General features: G+C 35.9%; 1 protein-coding gene across 1 annotated transcript in view; it reads left to right on the top strand.

Annotated features, from left to right (window-relative positions):
• ATAD2B (ATPase family AAA domain containing 2B) overlaps positions 1-15488 on the top strand; it is a 79572-nt gene that overhangs the window by 11727 nt on the left and 52357 nt on the right. The window contains exons 2-9 of the mRNA XM_068407114.1: positions 3271-3425; positions 5796-5842; positions 6872-7025; positions 9231-9333; positions 9873-9981; positions 11294-11410; positions 12854-12929; positions 14733-14831. Coding sequence (XP_068263215.1) covers positions 3271-3425; positions 5796-5842; positions 6872-7025; positions 9231-9333; positions 9873-9981; positions 11294-11410; positions 12854-12929; positions 14733-14831 — 860 coding nt within the window. The remainder of the gene's footprint in view (positions 1-3270; positions 3426-5795; positions 5843-6871; positions 7026-9230; positions 9334-9872; positions 9982-11293; positions 11411-12853; positions 12930-14732; positions 14832-15488) is intronic.

The following is a 15488-nucleotide window of genomic DNA, read 5'->3' as shown; positions in this document are numbered from 1 at the left end:
GAAATCCATCTCCATATTTTACTCTAGGTAGGTGAAAGTTCTGGATGGCAGTCTAGATGTGATTTGATTCCCTAGAGCTTGAATTTTTAAGATTGTTAACTGGAAAATGGAGCTTGGATTCTTATTAATATATTTAAAATTCCAGTGATTTCTCATTGTAGTAGGTTTGTCACTACTTTGCAGTAAAACATTTTGTATGTTAGTGCATCTTCTACAGCAGGTGTTCTAACTGAAGTTAGCGTTTGGGCTCGACTATCTTAAAATTTAGACTTGCTAAGTTACTGTGGAGAGTTAATATGCAGACAAATGAGGATCAACTGAGAATAATATCTTAAACAAAGAATAACCAGAAATTATTGCCTATTAAGTAAACCACTTCGTTGCTGGTTCCTTAGGCAACTGCACTAATGTGATGACATTGACGGTTAGCCTTCCCTTCCAGTTTTTGAAGCTATTGGCCAGTATCTGTTCATTTGGCAGTATTGGAGATCTCAGAGATACTCAGCGTTTATAAATTTTGTGAATATTAGTAACTCAGTAGCAGAGGGAGACTTGAAGTGGCAGATTTTGTCTCCAGGTTAATTGCTAATATTTTGTTTTACCTGCCGGCTGACCTCTTGGCATGCACGTAGCTCAGGAGTAACTACTTCGGTGTATTGCCTTTGACCAATAAATAGACAGGACAAATGAGGAATACTAGCTGATTTTGAGACTTGGGGACCAGAGGCAGGGAACTGGAGGAAATGCAGAGAAAAGTGGTCATAGGAGACCTGGGAGGAGTTAGGATTTTTGCATGGGAAGGGGTAAGAGATGGAGTGTAGGAACCTATGCATTACTAATTTCACTGCTCACAAAATAGCTTTAATGTTAGCCCTCATAAACCTTTGTTACATGCTTATTCCTCTTTCTTAGCTTCATTTTCTTTGTCTCGCCTAGCCGGTTTAAAACTGGTTCTGTGGCTTACCTTGAAACTCCGCTTCTGTCCTGCACAGGGTAACTCTTGTAGTTTCAGAAAGTAGTTACTAAAATTGACTTTGCAATGATGTGTTTCTGTAAGTCCACAAATAAACTTGTGGCTGATTAAAGCAAAAAGTACGTACACAAATGCTTCCAGTGTTCAGAAGTGAATATGTACTATTAAAATTCTGTGAAAAGTTGGTATTTTGTAGTTGCAGGGTGTTATGGAAAATGGCTGGGTGGCTGCATGTTTATTTTACAGTGCTACACAAGGTGCAGGTGTGTTGTATTTAGGAACGGTTGTAGTTACCTCTGCTACTGCTTTGACTAAGGCTTAGTTTTAGATCCCAAATTCTGCTTCATCTAATTTAAAGCTTTAATTATGATCTTCTAGTATAGATATTATTTTGAGTTCCATTGATGTACTTCCTGAAGAAGTGAAATAATGAGGAAGAAGAAAGCGTGAATTTTGTTTTGTTTTGTTTTTTTTTTGACTAGGGTTAAATGAGTCCTAAGATTGAATCTTAATATACATCGCTTTCTTTCCTTCAATTTACCTTGACAGGCTAACAATTACCGAAGTTAAAACTACTAACTACTTTTAAAATGAGACGTGAACATGAGCCGGTTAGCATTTAATGCTAGTTTTTAGTATTTAGTATTTTTAGTATTATCTAAAGTATTTACAAGTATGTATAGTATAAATGAAAATAATGTATAATATTCAATAAATAAATACTATATCATAATGAATACCATATTTATTAATTTATTAGTAGTATTATACGTATTTAATATTAGTTAATACTTGTTAATATATAAAAATATATATTTGTATATAGTATTTTTATATCGTTATAATAAATATTTAAAAAATGTTAACGCATGATGTAGTCAGCCCGTTTCACTGGCAACTTTCTGTTCCTGCAGACAGCAGTCCCATCCTCACCTCCTGTTCTTTTCTTGCGTTATCTTTTGTACTTGTCTGATCCTTCATGGAAATGACCCAGCTCACTAACCAGGTACAAAGCTAATCTAACAGAAGGAAAGTGAACTTTTGAAGCTTTTCTGAGCTGATTTGGTTTGTGAGTGGGTCAGAGGACCATCAGAAGATGAAAGGAGATTGGAGTGGTGCTGTGTAGCCAGGCAAGGGAGCGCATGGGCCAGCCCCTGGGCTCGGTGGTGCTGAGCTATCTTGTTGAACTGCACCCATACATTTGGATTTCTTTAGGCTTTGCCACTTTCTAAATACTGTGCTATGATAGTCTGTCTTCCTCTCTTAAGAAAAAGACTTTTTTTTTTTTAATCTTGAGTACATGAGACATCATGTTGTTGAAAATTCTGGAGTACAAATCAGATTGTTGTTGTTAATAAGCCTGATGAACAGACGAGACTTCCGTGATCATCTCCTTGCATATAAGTAAAATTATCTGTTGTTCTTAGTTTAAGTGCTTACTGACAATTCCTGGCCCTTAATATTCGGAAATTGCTTACTGTGTTGTTGCAAGAGAGGATATTTAGTTTTTTAATCAAGACTGTTTCCATGAGCTAAAATTTGTGGTTTATAGAAACTCGAATTTTTTTTTTTTTGTAGTTTGCCTTAACAGAAGCAGATCCTCCAAAGTTTGCTGACTGTCCACTTCTTATGTACAGCTCTGAAGTAGTCCCTTGCTACTATCTTTGAGTTTCTGTCTACATTGCCTCTGATAAGCACAACAGAAAAAACCCTCCAGTAGTGTTTAGGTGCTTCTTAAAGGTGTTAAGACTAATGTTGTTTGTGTGTGTAATGCTGCTACTGAACACATGACACAAAAAGTGCCGTAAAAGTATAAAGTCCACTTTCGGTTACTTCTGTCTGTGTGTTTGACAGTCTACAGAAGAGAACAAGGTATTGCAAAACTCTTACAAGAAGGAAGAGCCTGAAGTGACTGTTCAAGCATTTTAAAGACAAAGATAATGTCAGTAGAATAAATGCACGCTCTGTTTCTAAGCATCTTCTTTTTCCTATTAGTTCTTTTGCAAGTAGGGTAAGAGTAGCAGTGTAATATACAAAATACAGTGGTTTAGGGAACCAGAATGTGAAATATTATACAAAAGTTTAATATTTAAAATTAATTATTTTCAGTATTAATTATTTTTCAGTATTTTAATTTCCAGTAACGTTTTCAGAATAATAATTTTTAATATTTCACACAAGCCGTTTACTGAGTTTGATAGACTTCCCTTTTACTAAGCTGAAGTTTCCTCTTTTTCTGTGAGGGTATATACAAATGAGCAAATTAAGTACGGCCTGATGCTTTTTTTTCTTTTCAGAAAGATGAAGGTAGTGATGCTAGTTTGAGTGATAGCCACATATCTCCTCCCGCCAAACGTACCTCAAAACATGCTGATCCTGTGTGCAAAGACAAATCAAAATCACGCAGTACTGGGCAGCGAGAGGAATGGAGCATCTCAACTGGACAGTCCAGGTAACTTGGTGTCAAGAAGAAAATGAAGTCTTACCAATTTTTCCTGTATTGTTAACCTGCTCGCTCTATTTCTGCAGTGAGCTGCAGCTCATGCTCAAGAGTGTATTTTTGAAGCTTGTTATTTTCATACAATTTTCTTTTAGTCTAAGGCTTCAGGAACATGGGTTATATCAATCCTCTCATCTCTGTGTTTCCTCTCTGCAAATTTGTGCAAAAATGGAAAGTAATTTTCTTTGAGATGCAGTCTGAATTCTAGATTCTTGATACATCCAAATTTAGTGACTTAATTGGTATTTTTATGTACTCAAGCTATAAGAAGACGTGACATTTTAATTAGGAAATTGGTATTATCATCTTTAGGGAATGGATAATGGTCAAGTTTGTTTCTTTCCATTGTTGTTTTCAGCCTCTCTTCCCTGATTGGTTATAAGGACTCAAGTAACTTATTGTATTTTATTAAATATAGCCTCAATCCTGGCATATTTTTATAACTCCAAAGAGAAGTAATTTGTTTCATTTTATAACACTGATTAATAATACTTTACAAAGCATTCTTGTGTTCATAAGGTTCTTTACATGGTTACAGGTAATTATGAGACAGTGTAGACAGTATGTTCCTGGGACATGAGCTTTCAGTGATTGCTGTTTCTTTTGTAGATACGTATTTCATATTTATCTACAAATCAAAATGGTTCTTGCAGTGCCTTGTGTGTAAGAGTGACTGTAATTCTCTACTGAACTGTCATCTGCTAGGGTGAAGGATATTGAAAAACTATGTAAACCTTAAAATAGATATATTTTGTTTGTTTGGTTTTCCCTTTTAAAACACAATAAATTAAATATAGCATATTATGTGCCATGGTCATCTGGGAATGTATTGAAACTCACATACCTTCTATTTCTTTTCTTTATAAATGTAGACTTGTAGTGTACCTGTTAGAACTGCTGAGATTAAAAAATATTTAATGCAGCTGGGAGAATTTAGATCACTGTGTCAAATGAAGTTTGGCCAGCATACTGAAACTCACGTTGTTACTCAGTGGAGAACCCACTGTGACATGTCTTTGCATCTGAGGTTTTTTTGTTTTCTGCCAAAATCCAAAGCGCTGGGCCTAATAGTGATCTGGAGTTGCTAAGACTTCTCCCAAAAGTTTTGTTGCTAAACCTTTATTATAATCAAATTTAATTTCTTCAGTTGTGGTTTCTAAAATACTGAAAATATTTGACCAGAAAAATGTTATTGGAAAGTTGGATGTGGACATGATTTTTGTAAATGTGGTTTTCTGTGTTGCTACCCAACCCTTGCAAAAATCCTTAGGTTACCTTTGTTTTGTAAGGACTTGTTACACATTTCTTAAGAAAATAATAGCAAAGCCCACATCTTCTGTGCCTCTGAGTTGAACTCTTCGTGGTCTGTTGAACTCTTGGTCATGTTCAAGCTCAGATTGCATTTGGTATTATAAAGATTTCCAGTCCTTTTTCTCTTTCCCATCAAATTCATTTTAGTTTTCTAGTTTGAGAACAAGGAGTTCCTCCCTATGCAGTACTGGTGTGCAGTATATACAGTTCACTTGTCTGTAAAGTACTTAGTGTTTTTGAAGGTGGAAGAGAGATAAAAAAATTTTTTTTTTCCTTTTGTCAGATTTATTTCACTTTTTTGCATAGTGATGTTGACAAATTACTTTTAACAGTCTGCCAGTAGTTGTAGAGTTTTTATTCATTTGTACTCTACATTATCTTTTAGTAAAATCACGTCTAATAAATATTTTCAATTTTTTAAAGATAAAAAGTGAATGAAGGAACAATTGCTTACGCAGTAAAATTGCAGAAAACTCTGGAATATGTTTTGGTTTTAGTCTATGTAGTAAGGGTTAATTTTCCTGAAAATTTAAAAAGAAATTAAAAATGTCAGATTGATAGAGAACATGCAAGTATTTTTTACTGATTTTAAGTACACCCAGCATAAATTAATCCCATTCACTTGAGTTGATAATTTTGTTAAATTTATTCTTTTTCTGTGAGTACAAAACAGCTTTTTGTTCTTCTCCTAGTTTATCCAAAGTGTTTGAATGATAATTGCCTTTGATGGGCTATATCAAGATCCTGTTCTGAAACTTAAGGGGAGAGTTAATAGTAGGACATGGCATGAGGGAGTGTTGGAGGGATTAATAAAAGAGATATTTAGATAATTGGGGGGATTCATATAATTGGTATTTGGCAGTTTTGTCCTCATTCCAGTGTTGGGCATGAAGCAGAGTCATAGTGTATCATGTAACACTCTGTGGCTGAAGTTCTGCTTTCACTGTGTAACTTTTCCTTGGCCTAAGGAGTGTTGACATGATTTGTGTGTCTAATATAATTGTTTTCTAGGTTAACTTCTCAGCCTGGTGCTACACTACCAAATGGACGTAGCTTATGTAAGTGTATTACAGCAGCCCCTTTTGTATCTACTTTTACATTTAACAATTTTATGTCAATGATTTTCAGTTGTATGTATTTTTAATAACTTTACTGATTACTCTGACCATTCTGATGAGAAAAGTTACTGTTTTGGCTCAGTTTTCTTCTGTCAACATCTTGGATGCTTTCCGTGGGATGTAGATGAAAATCCATTTCTCTTCTCATTTCAGACCTCTTGGCCATGATCTTGATGTTTTCCTTAATTCCCAAATTTACTGTTATAAACTAATTTTGGCCTTCCACTCCCAGCTGGTCTCTTTAATTTACTTACTCTCTTTACTCATTTAAGATTTGGCCTTCTGTGGTTCTTAACATTACTTTACTGTTGCCTTAGAGAGACCTGCCTTGTCTGCAGCTTCTGCTACCTTGAACAATTTTCCTGTACGCTTGTACCTTACAAACTTGCCATCTCATTGCATATCTCAACTAAAACCGCTTTGTCTTCTGTGTCCCTTTTTCATCAATTCTGTCTCGTTTAGTTCTGTATTGACTCTATGTAAATGTTAACCATTAAGCATATTTGGTATTTTTATTATTTATCGTGGTGCCTAAGGAACAATCAGGAGTGGGATCCCTTTTTGTTTGGCACTGTACAGAGTAGCTGATATGGATTTGCTTGTGAAATCAGTGTATTGGAATCTGACCTTTTGATCTTGTCTTTGAAAGACTAAGAACTGGAACTGTGGGCCAAGTGTGCATTTTAGTATTGATGTTAACTTAAAAATATTGAATGGATATTTGAATGCCAAATTTTCATCATAAAATAAGATTATCATATAAGGAAACAAGCTTGAGTCTGAAGAAATAGCTTGTAAAACAACTTTGATAGGAATTTAAAAAATATATTTATTTAGTGAATATAAGGATGCTCATACAGTGCTCCATAACTTGTGGTTTATTGTCCTTGCTAAGTATTCTCTTATTATTTCTTGTTTGTGAAAATGTTATTTCCTGCATTTTGAAGTAGTAATACAAATTTCTCTTAGCTCTCAAAAGCCATCCCCTTCGAGGGGAAAAAAAGGGAGATGGGGACCATGCTTGCATAAACGGAGATATAGAAGTCAGAAAAAGTTGTCGGTCCAGGAAAAACAGATTTGAAACTTTGAATCAGAGTTTATTGTTTGATCAGCTAGTAAACAGGTATGTGGGGATACTTCAGTTGTATTCACAAAGCATCTTAACAATTTTTTAAAAAGTTAGCAAACCCTGTCTTCCAGTGCCATCTGTGTGTTTTGCTGTGGGAATGTATTAGCGTTGAGGCAAGCTAGATTGTGGTTCGAGTTACAGGCTGGGTCCTGTGCTGTAACTGCCTGTTACCCGTGCTCTGAATGCAAAGCAGCTTACCAGACTTTCATTGAGGAGTAAGCTGCTTTGCATTTACACCTGGATAAAACTGTACATTGGCGGTTATTGCAGAGTGGCTGACGTGCTGTAAATCCACACCCTAGTTTGTTAGTAACCTGTTTATGTAGTGATGCCCTAAATGTGATGTAAATTGGTGGTTAGCCACAATGCTTGGAAGCTTTCTAGATTTTGCTTGTATGATTTTGATCATAAAATACCAAAAGTTTGTAGCTTTCTTTTTTTTTTTTTTGTTTTTGTTTTTTACCATTTGTTAGTAATTCTCATAGGGTGGGTGTCACTTTTTGACATTTACTGTGCAGACAAAGTAGGTCAGACAGGGAGGCACGGTCTGGTCTGAGCATAGGAATGGGAGCCAGAAATACTTTTCTTGAAATATTATTTCTCTGTGGCCCTGGGCAGGTCGCTTATGTCTCAATTTTCCCACCTGTAAAACGTGTTTTAATAGTCACATCTGTGAGAGACTGCTTTCTCTAGTGCTTGGAAAATGATTTAAACATTTAATTGCCAAGTATATCTTTCTTGTTAAATGTATTCTGTTGAGTCTTTTATTATTTTAATTTTCTTTTTCAATTTATTCAGCTACTACTTGGTATCAGTTTACAAATTTATATTGAGTTACATTTATTTTTCTAGTTGCAGTTGCATCTCCCTCTCCTCATCAACAATAGGAAAAAGTCTACCATGAAGATTGTAATTTGATAAGATCATGGTACTGAAGTCTATATATGAACTTATACTGATAACAGTGTGTCCCATAATTATAGGAGGTTTTTAAGAACAGGTTAGACAAATGTGTTAGGAATGATTTAAGTATTGTGTAGTTTGTTCTTGCCTGGCAGAGCAGGTGGACTTTTCCAGGTCCCCTCCAACCCTGTTTTCTTTGATAGCAAACTATAGCATGATTTTGCTTTTAAGTGGTTACGTCACACATCACAGATACTTTAGAAGAATTGTTTAAAATTGAGAGGGGTACTTGTAATGAAATCTTGACTTTACTGACTTCTGTCATCAGAACTTCCATTGACTTCTTTCTAGGCAGGATTTCACCCTTTAGTTTTACTTTTAAACAGCTTGAAAGAAAAGAAGTGAAAGTTTCTGCCTTCTTGCATTTATTATACAATTATACTAGAATTCCAGTGGAAATCTGCTGTAATCACCATAGAGAGCAGTGACTAGGTGTTCAGGACAGGTGGCCAAATAATTGACTTGGCCTGGCTACTACTCTTGTTTTCTTCCTTAGCAATGAAGCATCTTGGCCAAGGTTATTATTTATACACCACCATTGTTTTGACAGCTGTTTACAAATACTTCAGCTAATGAAAATGTAGACTAATTAAAGAGTAGATGAGAAATGGTAGCGTAGTGAGGTCAAATAATGAATGATGAAATTCTGATTACTGACGTAACATTTTAAAAAAAAACATTTAAAAAAAAAATCCTTTTGTGTATTAGTGTCTTTCTGAGGCCAGAGTAAGAAGCTGTAAAGCTTACGGAGTGGAGGCATTAATTGCTTTCCCAATATTATAATTATGTAGGTAAAAAGCTTTACTTAGTCTGGAAATGTAATCTTATCTGACATCTAACATCTAAGCAGTTACAAATTTATATGCTACAATTTGCACTGAGCAAAAAAATTTTTTAAAAATACTTTTTAAAATGCTACAGCCTAATTTGAACCCAGAATTTTAATAGCATCAGCATTCCTTCTTTTGCATACTCCTTAGTTTGTATTCTGTAGGTTCATCTTTCAGTTTTCTTTGTTATGGTTGGTTTTGTAGTTAATTGATAGATTCAAGCAGCTATCCTAAAATTTTCAGATTTTAATTCATTTGTATATTTGGTTGACTTGTAGACCTTGGAGTAGCCATAACAGACCATAGAATTAGATAATGTTAAGTTGTTGGATGCTGTGTAAAAAGTTGTGCATGTCTGCAATTTAAGACTGATTCTTTTTTGTGTTAACTGTTGCATATATTTTAGTACTGCTGAAGCTGTCCTACAGGAAATGGATAATATTAACATCAGGAGAAACAGGCGGTCTGGGGAAGTAGAACGGCTACGAATGTGGACAGATACAGAATTTGTAAGTGCACAGTGTCTCAGATCTTGGATAAAAGTAGTATCAAGGGGGAGTGTGTTTGTTTTTGCAATCTCCATACATTTATCTGTAGCTCTGTCAAAAGGTTTCAGATCCTCTTCAGTGGATAACATTAAAAAACTTGAACTCAAATTCAGAACAAAATTTACAGATATATACTAAATCATTTTTTCTTTATTGATGAATTGACTGCCATGCTCTCATGATGTACTGTGGTGGTTCTCCTTTGGTTTGAAGCATACTCTGGTAGTCTGAAAACAGGACCAGGGACTGTCAGCTGCTTTGTTCCCTGAAACAGCTTGATACTGGTGTTAACTATGTGTTAGATGGACTAGGTACTATCTGAGGGACTTGTTTTACCACCTATTAAATGAGACTGCTTTTGTAGCCTACCTGTGGAGGGCTCTGTTGGAAAAAGACTTGGGGGCTAGAAATTGTGTGGAGTATTAGTTACTGAACTATGGGCTAACACTGTGAGTGACATGGGAGAGTACTGATAGGAGTGTATGTGAATTTTATTCCAGGAAAACATGGATATGTATTCTCGAGTGAAAAGAAGAAGGAAATCACTGAGGAGAAATAGCTATGGGATTCAGAACCACCATGAAGTGTCCACAGAAGGGGAAGAAGAAGGTATGGGTTGTAAGGAATTGTAAGGGTTTGTCTGAAGTACTTATAAAACAAAGCTCTCCTCAACATATGATAGCAATATATTGCACTATAGAAAGTAATTTGGTTTTGAATCTGGATTTGGAGTTATTAAATAGACCGATTAACAAGACTATTGCAAATAAGTACATGTGGAAGGATGCCTTCTCTTTAGAAGGAGGAGCAGTTTTAGGGATCTCTACAAATAGTTTTCTTTAAACAAGAGCAAGTTTATCTGCAAGTAGCAGAAAAAACCCTGGTTTCTAAATGTTTATATACTACATTCCCTTACTCCTGTTTTCAGTAACACTAAGTAATTGCAGCTTTCCTTATATTCCCTGTAACAATCCTCTGGTGGAAGCCAGGATGTGATGAACGTAGTCTACAACTATACATGTTCTAACTGACTTGCTATTTCTCATATGCTGGGTGGTGGTTACCAGAAAGAATGTGTAATAGTCAGTTCTGCATCCTTCCTTTGGGGAAGGTATTAATTAAAGTCTCTGTTTTCTATCCATCCACTGAATTTTAGAAGGCTTGTAGACACACAACTGTATTTGAAATCTTACCTTCCTTGAAAAATTTGGATGAAACTGGCCAGTGGGTTCAAAAAGTATTGAGAAGGAAGGGATTATGGCTAACTTTGATGGCATGTTCAACAGTGTGCTTGGCTTCCTTAAGAAATCAGACTCAGACTTCAGGGATCCATTCAGGGTTCAGTGTAGTGTGTCTTGATTTTGAACTGAAACTCCTGTAAGAGATATGATCTGTCCCAATTAATAAGAATGCAGTCTTAATTCTGAGATCCAGGGATGGAAATAGTGATCCTGTTAATAGATGGACCTAGATGGTGCCTTTATACAGTGTGTTTGTTTGCTTTGTGTAAAAATGATATTGTGAATAAGTCATACTTATTTTCATGCTGTGTCAAATATTTGATTTTCCGAGGCTCCTATGGGAAAAGAGAAGAAAGACATTATTCACAATTTGAAGGATAATTATTGAAGGAAAAAGTGTGGATAAAAGTGATGTTTGAAGTACCTTACAACTAAAACTAATTTGACCACATCGTTTTTCTTTCTGTTGCTTTTCCAGAACCTTCTGTGGGAAACTAGAAGGAAGCTTGACCGTGTGCTGTAGATTTATCTTGGTCTTCAAATTTCCAGTGATTTACCGATTAGTTTTAATTAATAGGAAGGGAATAATTTTCAGTGACCATTAACATGTTAATTTTTAGGATGAAGATACCTCTGGCATCAAGTAGAAGTGTTCTGAAAATATTTTTCTCCCCCAACAGAGTCTCAGGAAGAAGATGGAGATATAGAAGCAGAAGAAGCTGAGGGAGAAGAAAATGATCGGCCATATAATCTCAGACAGAGGAAAACTGTTGAAAGATACCAGGCCCCTCCAATAGGTGAGGAACTAGATGCTTCTCATGGCATTCTGCTCTACTGACCTCCAAGAATCCCATGGTTGTAGGAAGGGAAAAGGTGGATGACTACTACTCATCCCTGACAGAGTTCCTATGTGGCATTAGTGACTTCCATCTTGCCTCTGTTTTTGTTTACCATGTGTATAGGACTACTGAGACACAATCTGTCAGTTTGTCAGTGGTGGTGGCCTTGCTAGTGCATGCTGCCTTGTTGAACTTTGCAAGTACTGCCATGCGTTGGGCTCCGGGTTGGTCATGAATGGGGTTTAGGTCAAGAAATAGTTGATAGAAGTTGACTTCAGGAAGCAAACTAATAAATTAGATAATTACATAGAAAAAAATCATTACTATTATGCCTGCTTCTCTTCTTGAGTGATAAGCCTAATTCATAACTCTAGATAAACTGCATAGCAGCAGTTACCACATCTCTTAGATGAGAAATTTAGAATAGAATAGAATAGAAATTTCAGTTGGAAGGGACCTACAATGATCATCTAGTCCAACTGCCTGATCACTTCAGGACTGACCAAAAGTTAAAGCTTGTTATTAAGAGTGTTGTCCAAATGCCTCCTAAACACTGACAGGCTTGGGGCATCAACCACCTCTCTAGGAAGTCTGTTCCAGTGCTTGATCACCCTCTTAGTAAGGAAATGCTTCCTAATGTCAAGTCTGAATTTCCCCTCATGCAGTTTTGAACCATGCCCACATGTCCTATCACTGGATCCCAGGGAGAAGCGATCAGCATCTCCCTCTCCACTTCTCCCCTTCAGGAAGCTGTAGAGAGCCATGAGGTCGCCGCCCCTAAGCCTCCTTTTCTCCAAACTAGACAAGCCCTGTGTCCTTAGCCGCTCCTCATAGGACGTGCCTTCAGTGATCCATACAGGTTTCAGCATAGTGTCCCTTGATTTTGAATCTTTTAATACTCCTGTTTAAAATAATGTATTCTGTGTGTATGTGGTTTAGATTACACTTGTGTATGCACTGTGCTGTATCTTAAGGCAACTTGGAAATTAAGACTGTGATAGAGAAATGCTGTGGTTTATTCGTTAAGAGAAGTTTCAAGATACCTTGCATTATCAGCTGTGCAGGGATTTCTGTATGGAGTTTCATGTCCTGCAAATAAGCTAAAAATGCTAGTGCCGTGGATGAATTACATTGCGTGCCACGATAGCCATATCTGTGATGATTTGAGGAGGCTGAGGGCTGAATTCCCATGACTGTATCAAGCCACATATGGTGATAGTGAAATAAAGTGTAAGAGGTTTGATTTTCCTCTACCCCCCAGTTTTCTTAATTTGAGCTTTTGGAGAAACCAGTGATAACATTACTGATAAAACAATAATCTAGCACCTTTGCACTGCACTGAGATTAGTTTATTATTCTTTTTGTAATTGATATTACAAACCTGTAACTTCTCTTACTCAGTGCCAGCTCATCAAAAAAAGAGGGAAAATACACTGTTTGATATTCACAGATCTCCTGCAAGACGAAGCCATATCAGGTAAATGTCAGTCTTTTGGTACGTGGTTGTTTGCTTTCCCTGAGTACATTTCTGTTAGCTTTTGATTTTCAGAACGTTCTTGAGTGAGTTGTACAGTTCATTCACACATGTGCGTGGGTCTTGAATAGTGTCTTAGGTTCAGATCCTGATCAGCATACAAAAATGAATTTTATAGCACTTCATAATACCAGTAGAAGCTTTGTGATAAACAGAACAGAAACAGGTGTGCTGCAAGTACTGGAAAGAGAGTTGCGCATTGCGCACTGTAGCTTTTTCTGTAAGGGCTTATGTGTAGTGTTTAAATCCAAAGCAGCAGTTTAACAAACATCCCCTTTCTATTCTACAAAAATAAACAAATCAGGGTAATGTTTTTTGTTTTCTTCCAGTTGAAAATTCATCCAAATAATATTAACACAAGCATCATTTTTGACTCTTATCTTTTGTGTCAAAGAAGTCTGGAATACACCAGGTTGTCTTGGAAACTGTCGATAGGCTTTGTTTAACGAAATACATGAGATCAGAGCTTAATTCCTTTTCTTTTAAAAAATAAACTTACTTGAAAATTCAAAAAGATAAATCCATCCATGAACAGAATCCAAGTAAATGAATGTTAGTCTCAGCTGAAAGTCTTGTCTTACTGCTCAGTTTCATGGCATAGTGAAAATATGAAAACTAAATAAAATAATACCAGCATCTTGTGATTCTACAAGTTTCTTTGTAATGTAAATAAACACATTTAATTTTGAAGAGTGCTTTTTTTTTTTTTTGCTTAAAGGGCATATGACATTTTGTTGGGTCATCTCAGGACTTATACTTGCTAGTAGGATGTAAAGAGTGTGAAAGCTGTTATCTCTTCAGTTTTAGCTGCTCATTGCTCCACTCTCATTTTATCCCTTGTCAGGACACTGTCATAAAAATTTTTCCTAATTGCATGATACTCTCTTTGATATATTTTTAAATGTATATAATTTTTGATTATTGAACAGTAAAACTGATTGACCATGTTACCCTTCGGTAAAAACCAGCTAGTCAGTGCATTATCATGTTCATACAAATGATGCAGCTCACTATATTCACTAAAAATACATGAATTTTTACTAGTAGCCAACTTTTTAATGCGAAAAAGTGCCAACTTTTTTCTAACTCATATCAAACTGAAGACCTTTTTGTACAGAAGATGTCATGTATATTCCCTAATATTTCTGAAATACTCAGTTTTCTGAAATACTGTCATACTAAAATAAGAAATGGTTCATGCAGACTTTGAGAAGTAATTTTACTTAGATTCAGATAGAAGTTAAACTACAGTACAGGCATTTTGTGAAACTGTTCTGCTGTTCAGAATTAATGACCTCATAAAAAGAGGCCATATGCTTTAGGAAGTATGGAATTTTTTCAAAGAATATTTAAAGGGAAGCATCAATCCGAGTAAGGAGATCTTGATACTTCTGTTATGTTAGAGGTGGCTAAAGTGGTTGGAAGCTTTCCAAAGTACAGTAACTGTCTGATGAACTTCAACAGCTTACTCATTAGATACTCAGTCGCGCTTGCTGAGGTAACGTGGACTGGACCTCGTATCTTATAGGGGTCTACTGTTTTAGTAATGTTCACTGTGACAATAAAAGATGATGTTCCCCTCCCAGATTATTTTGATACTTACTTAAGAAAACTAAAATTTGCGTGCATCTTAAACCTGAACAGTACTGTACTTGCCATTTCAACTTTGTTTTTATAAAAGAATCAAAACATGCCATTCTACTACAAAAAGGACTGAGTTTTATGTTTATTTTGCGACTTCAATAGGAGAAAGAAGCATGCCATTCACAGCAGCGATACAACCTCTTCCGATGAAGAACGTTTTGAAAGAAGAAAATCTAAAAGCATGGCCAGAGCAAGAAATAGGTATCAAAACATCTTGGGTCTTCGGGAGGGTTTGATTTTTATTAATCAGCAGAAAACAAGCAGAACTATAATGTTCTGTCAGTTCTGCAGACTTTTTTTGATTCTGCCTGTGATTACCTGCAGACACAGTGTAGGAGGATTGCTGGTTATATATTAACATAGATTTTGAAGTCTTATGAGTAGATAATTAACAATAGTGATAGAAAGACAGAAAGATAAGAATATCTGTTTGATTCAGTTGGGTTATAAGACAAACAACTTCTGCCAGTTAAAATGGATTTTTATTCTTGGTGTTACTTGGTCCCAGTTAGTTGTACTCCCAATACTAGTTCTTATTCTTCTCTCTTCTTGTTGTGTAATAGTATGTACATTCTACACACCCAACACATATTTTTGACCTTACATTTATTCACCAGTTATCTAAAAGCAGAAGACCTATAGGGTATATCAGTAAATTTACGTACTGCCACAGGTACGTTAGTTGGAAAACTGAACAGAGAAAAAAGTGTTTCCTCCTCTTTCCATCTCTTCCTGTCTGCCACACCTTTCCTTTTTCCAACCTGAGGAACTCCAGTGACTTACAACTACCAAAAGTATAGTTGCAAGTGTAACCTGTATCTTACTGGTACCTTTCTTCCTCCCTTTATCTGTGTATTT

Source organism: Nyctibius grandis, chromosome 1, assembly GCF_013368605.1.
Source record: "Nyctibius grandis isolate bNycGra1 chromosome 1, bNycGra1.pri, whole genome shotgun sequence".
Taxonomy (NCBI): domain Eukaryota; kingdom Metazoa; phylum Chordata; class Aves; order Nyctibiiformes; family Nyctibiidae; genus Nyctibius; species Nyctibius grandis.
Note: the sequence above shows the minus strand (reverse complement) of the source record. Positions and strands in the feature narration are given on the sequence as shown.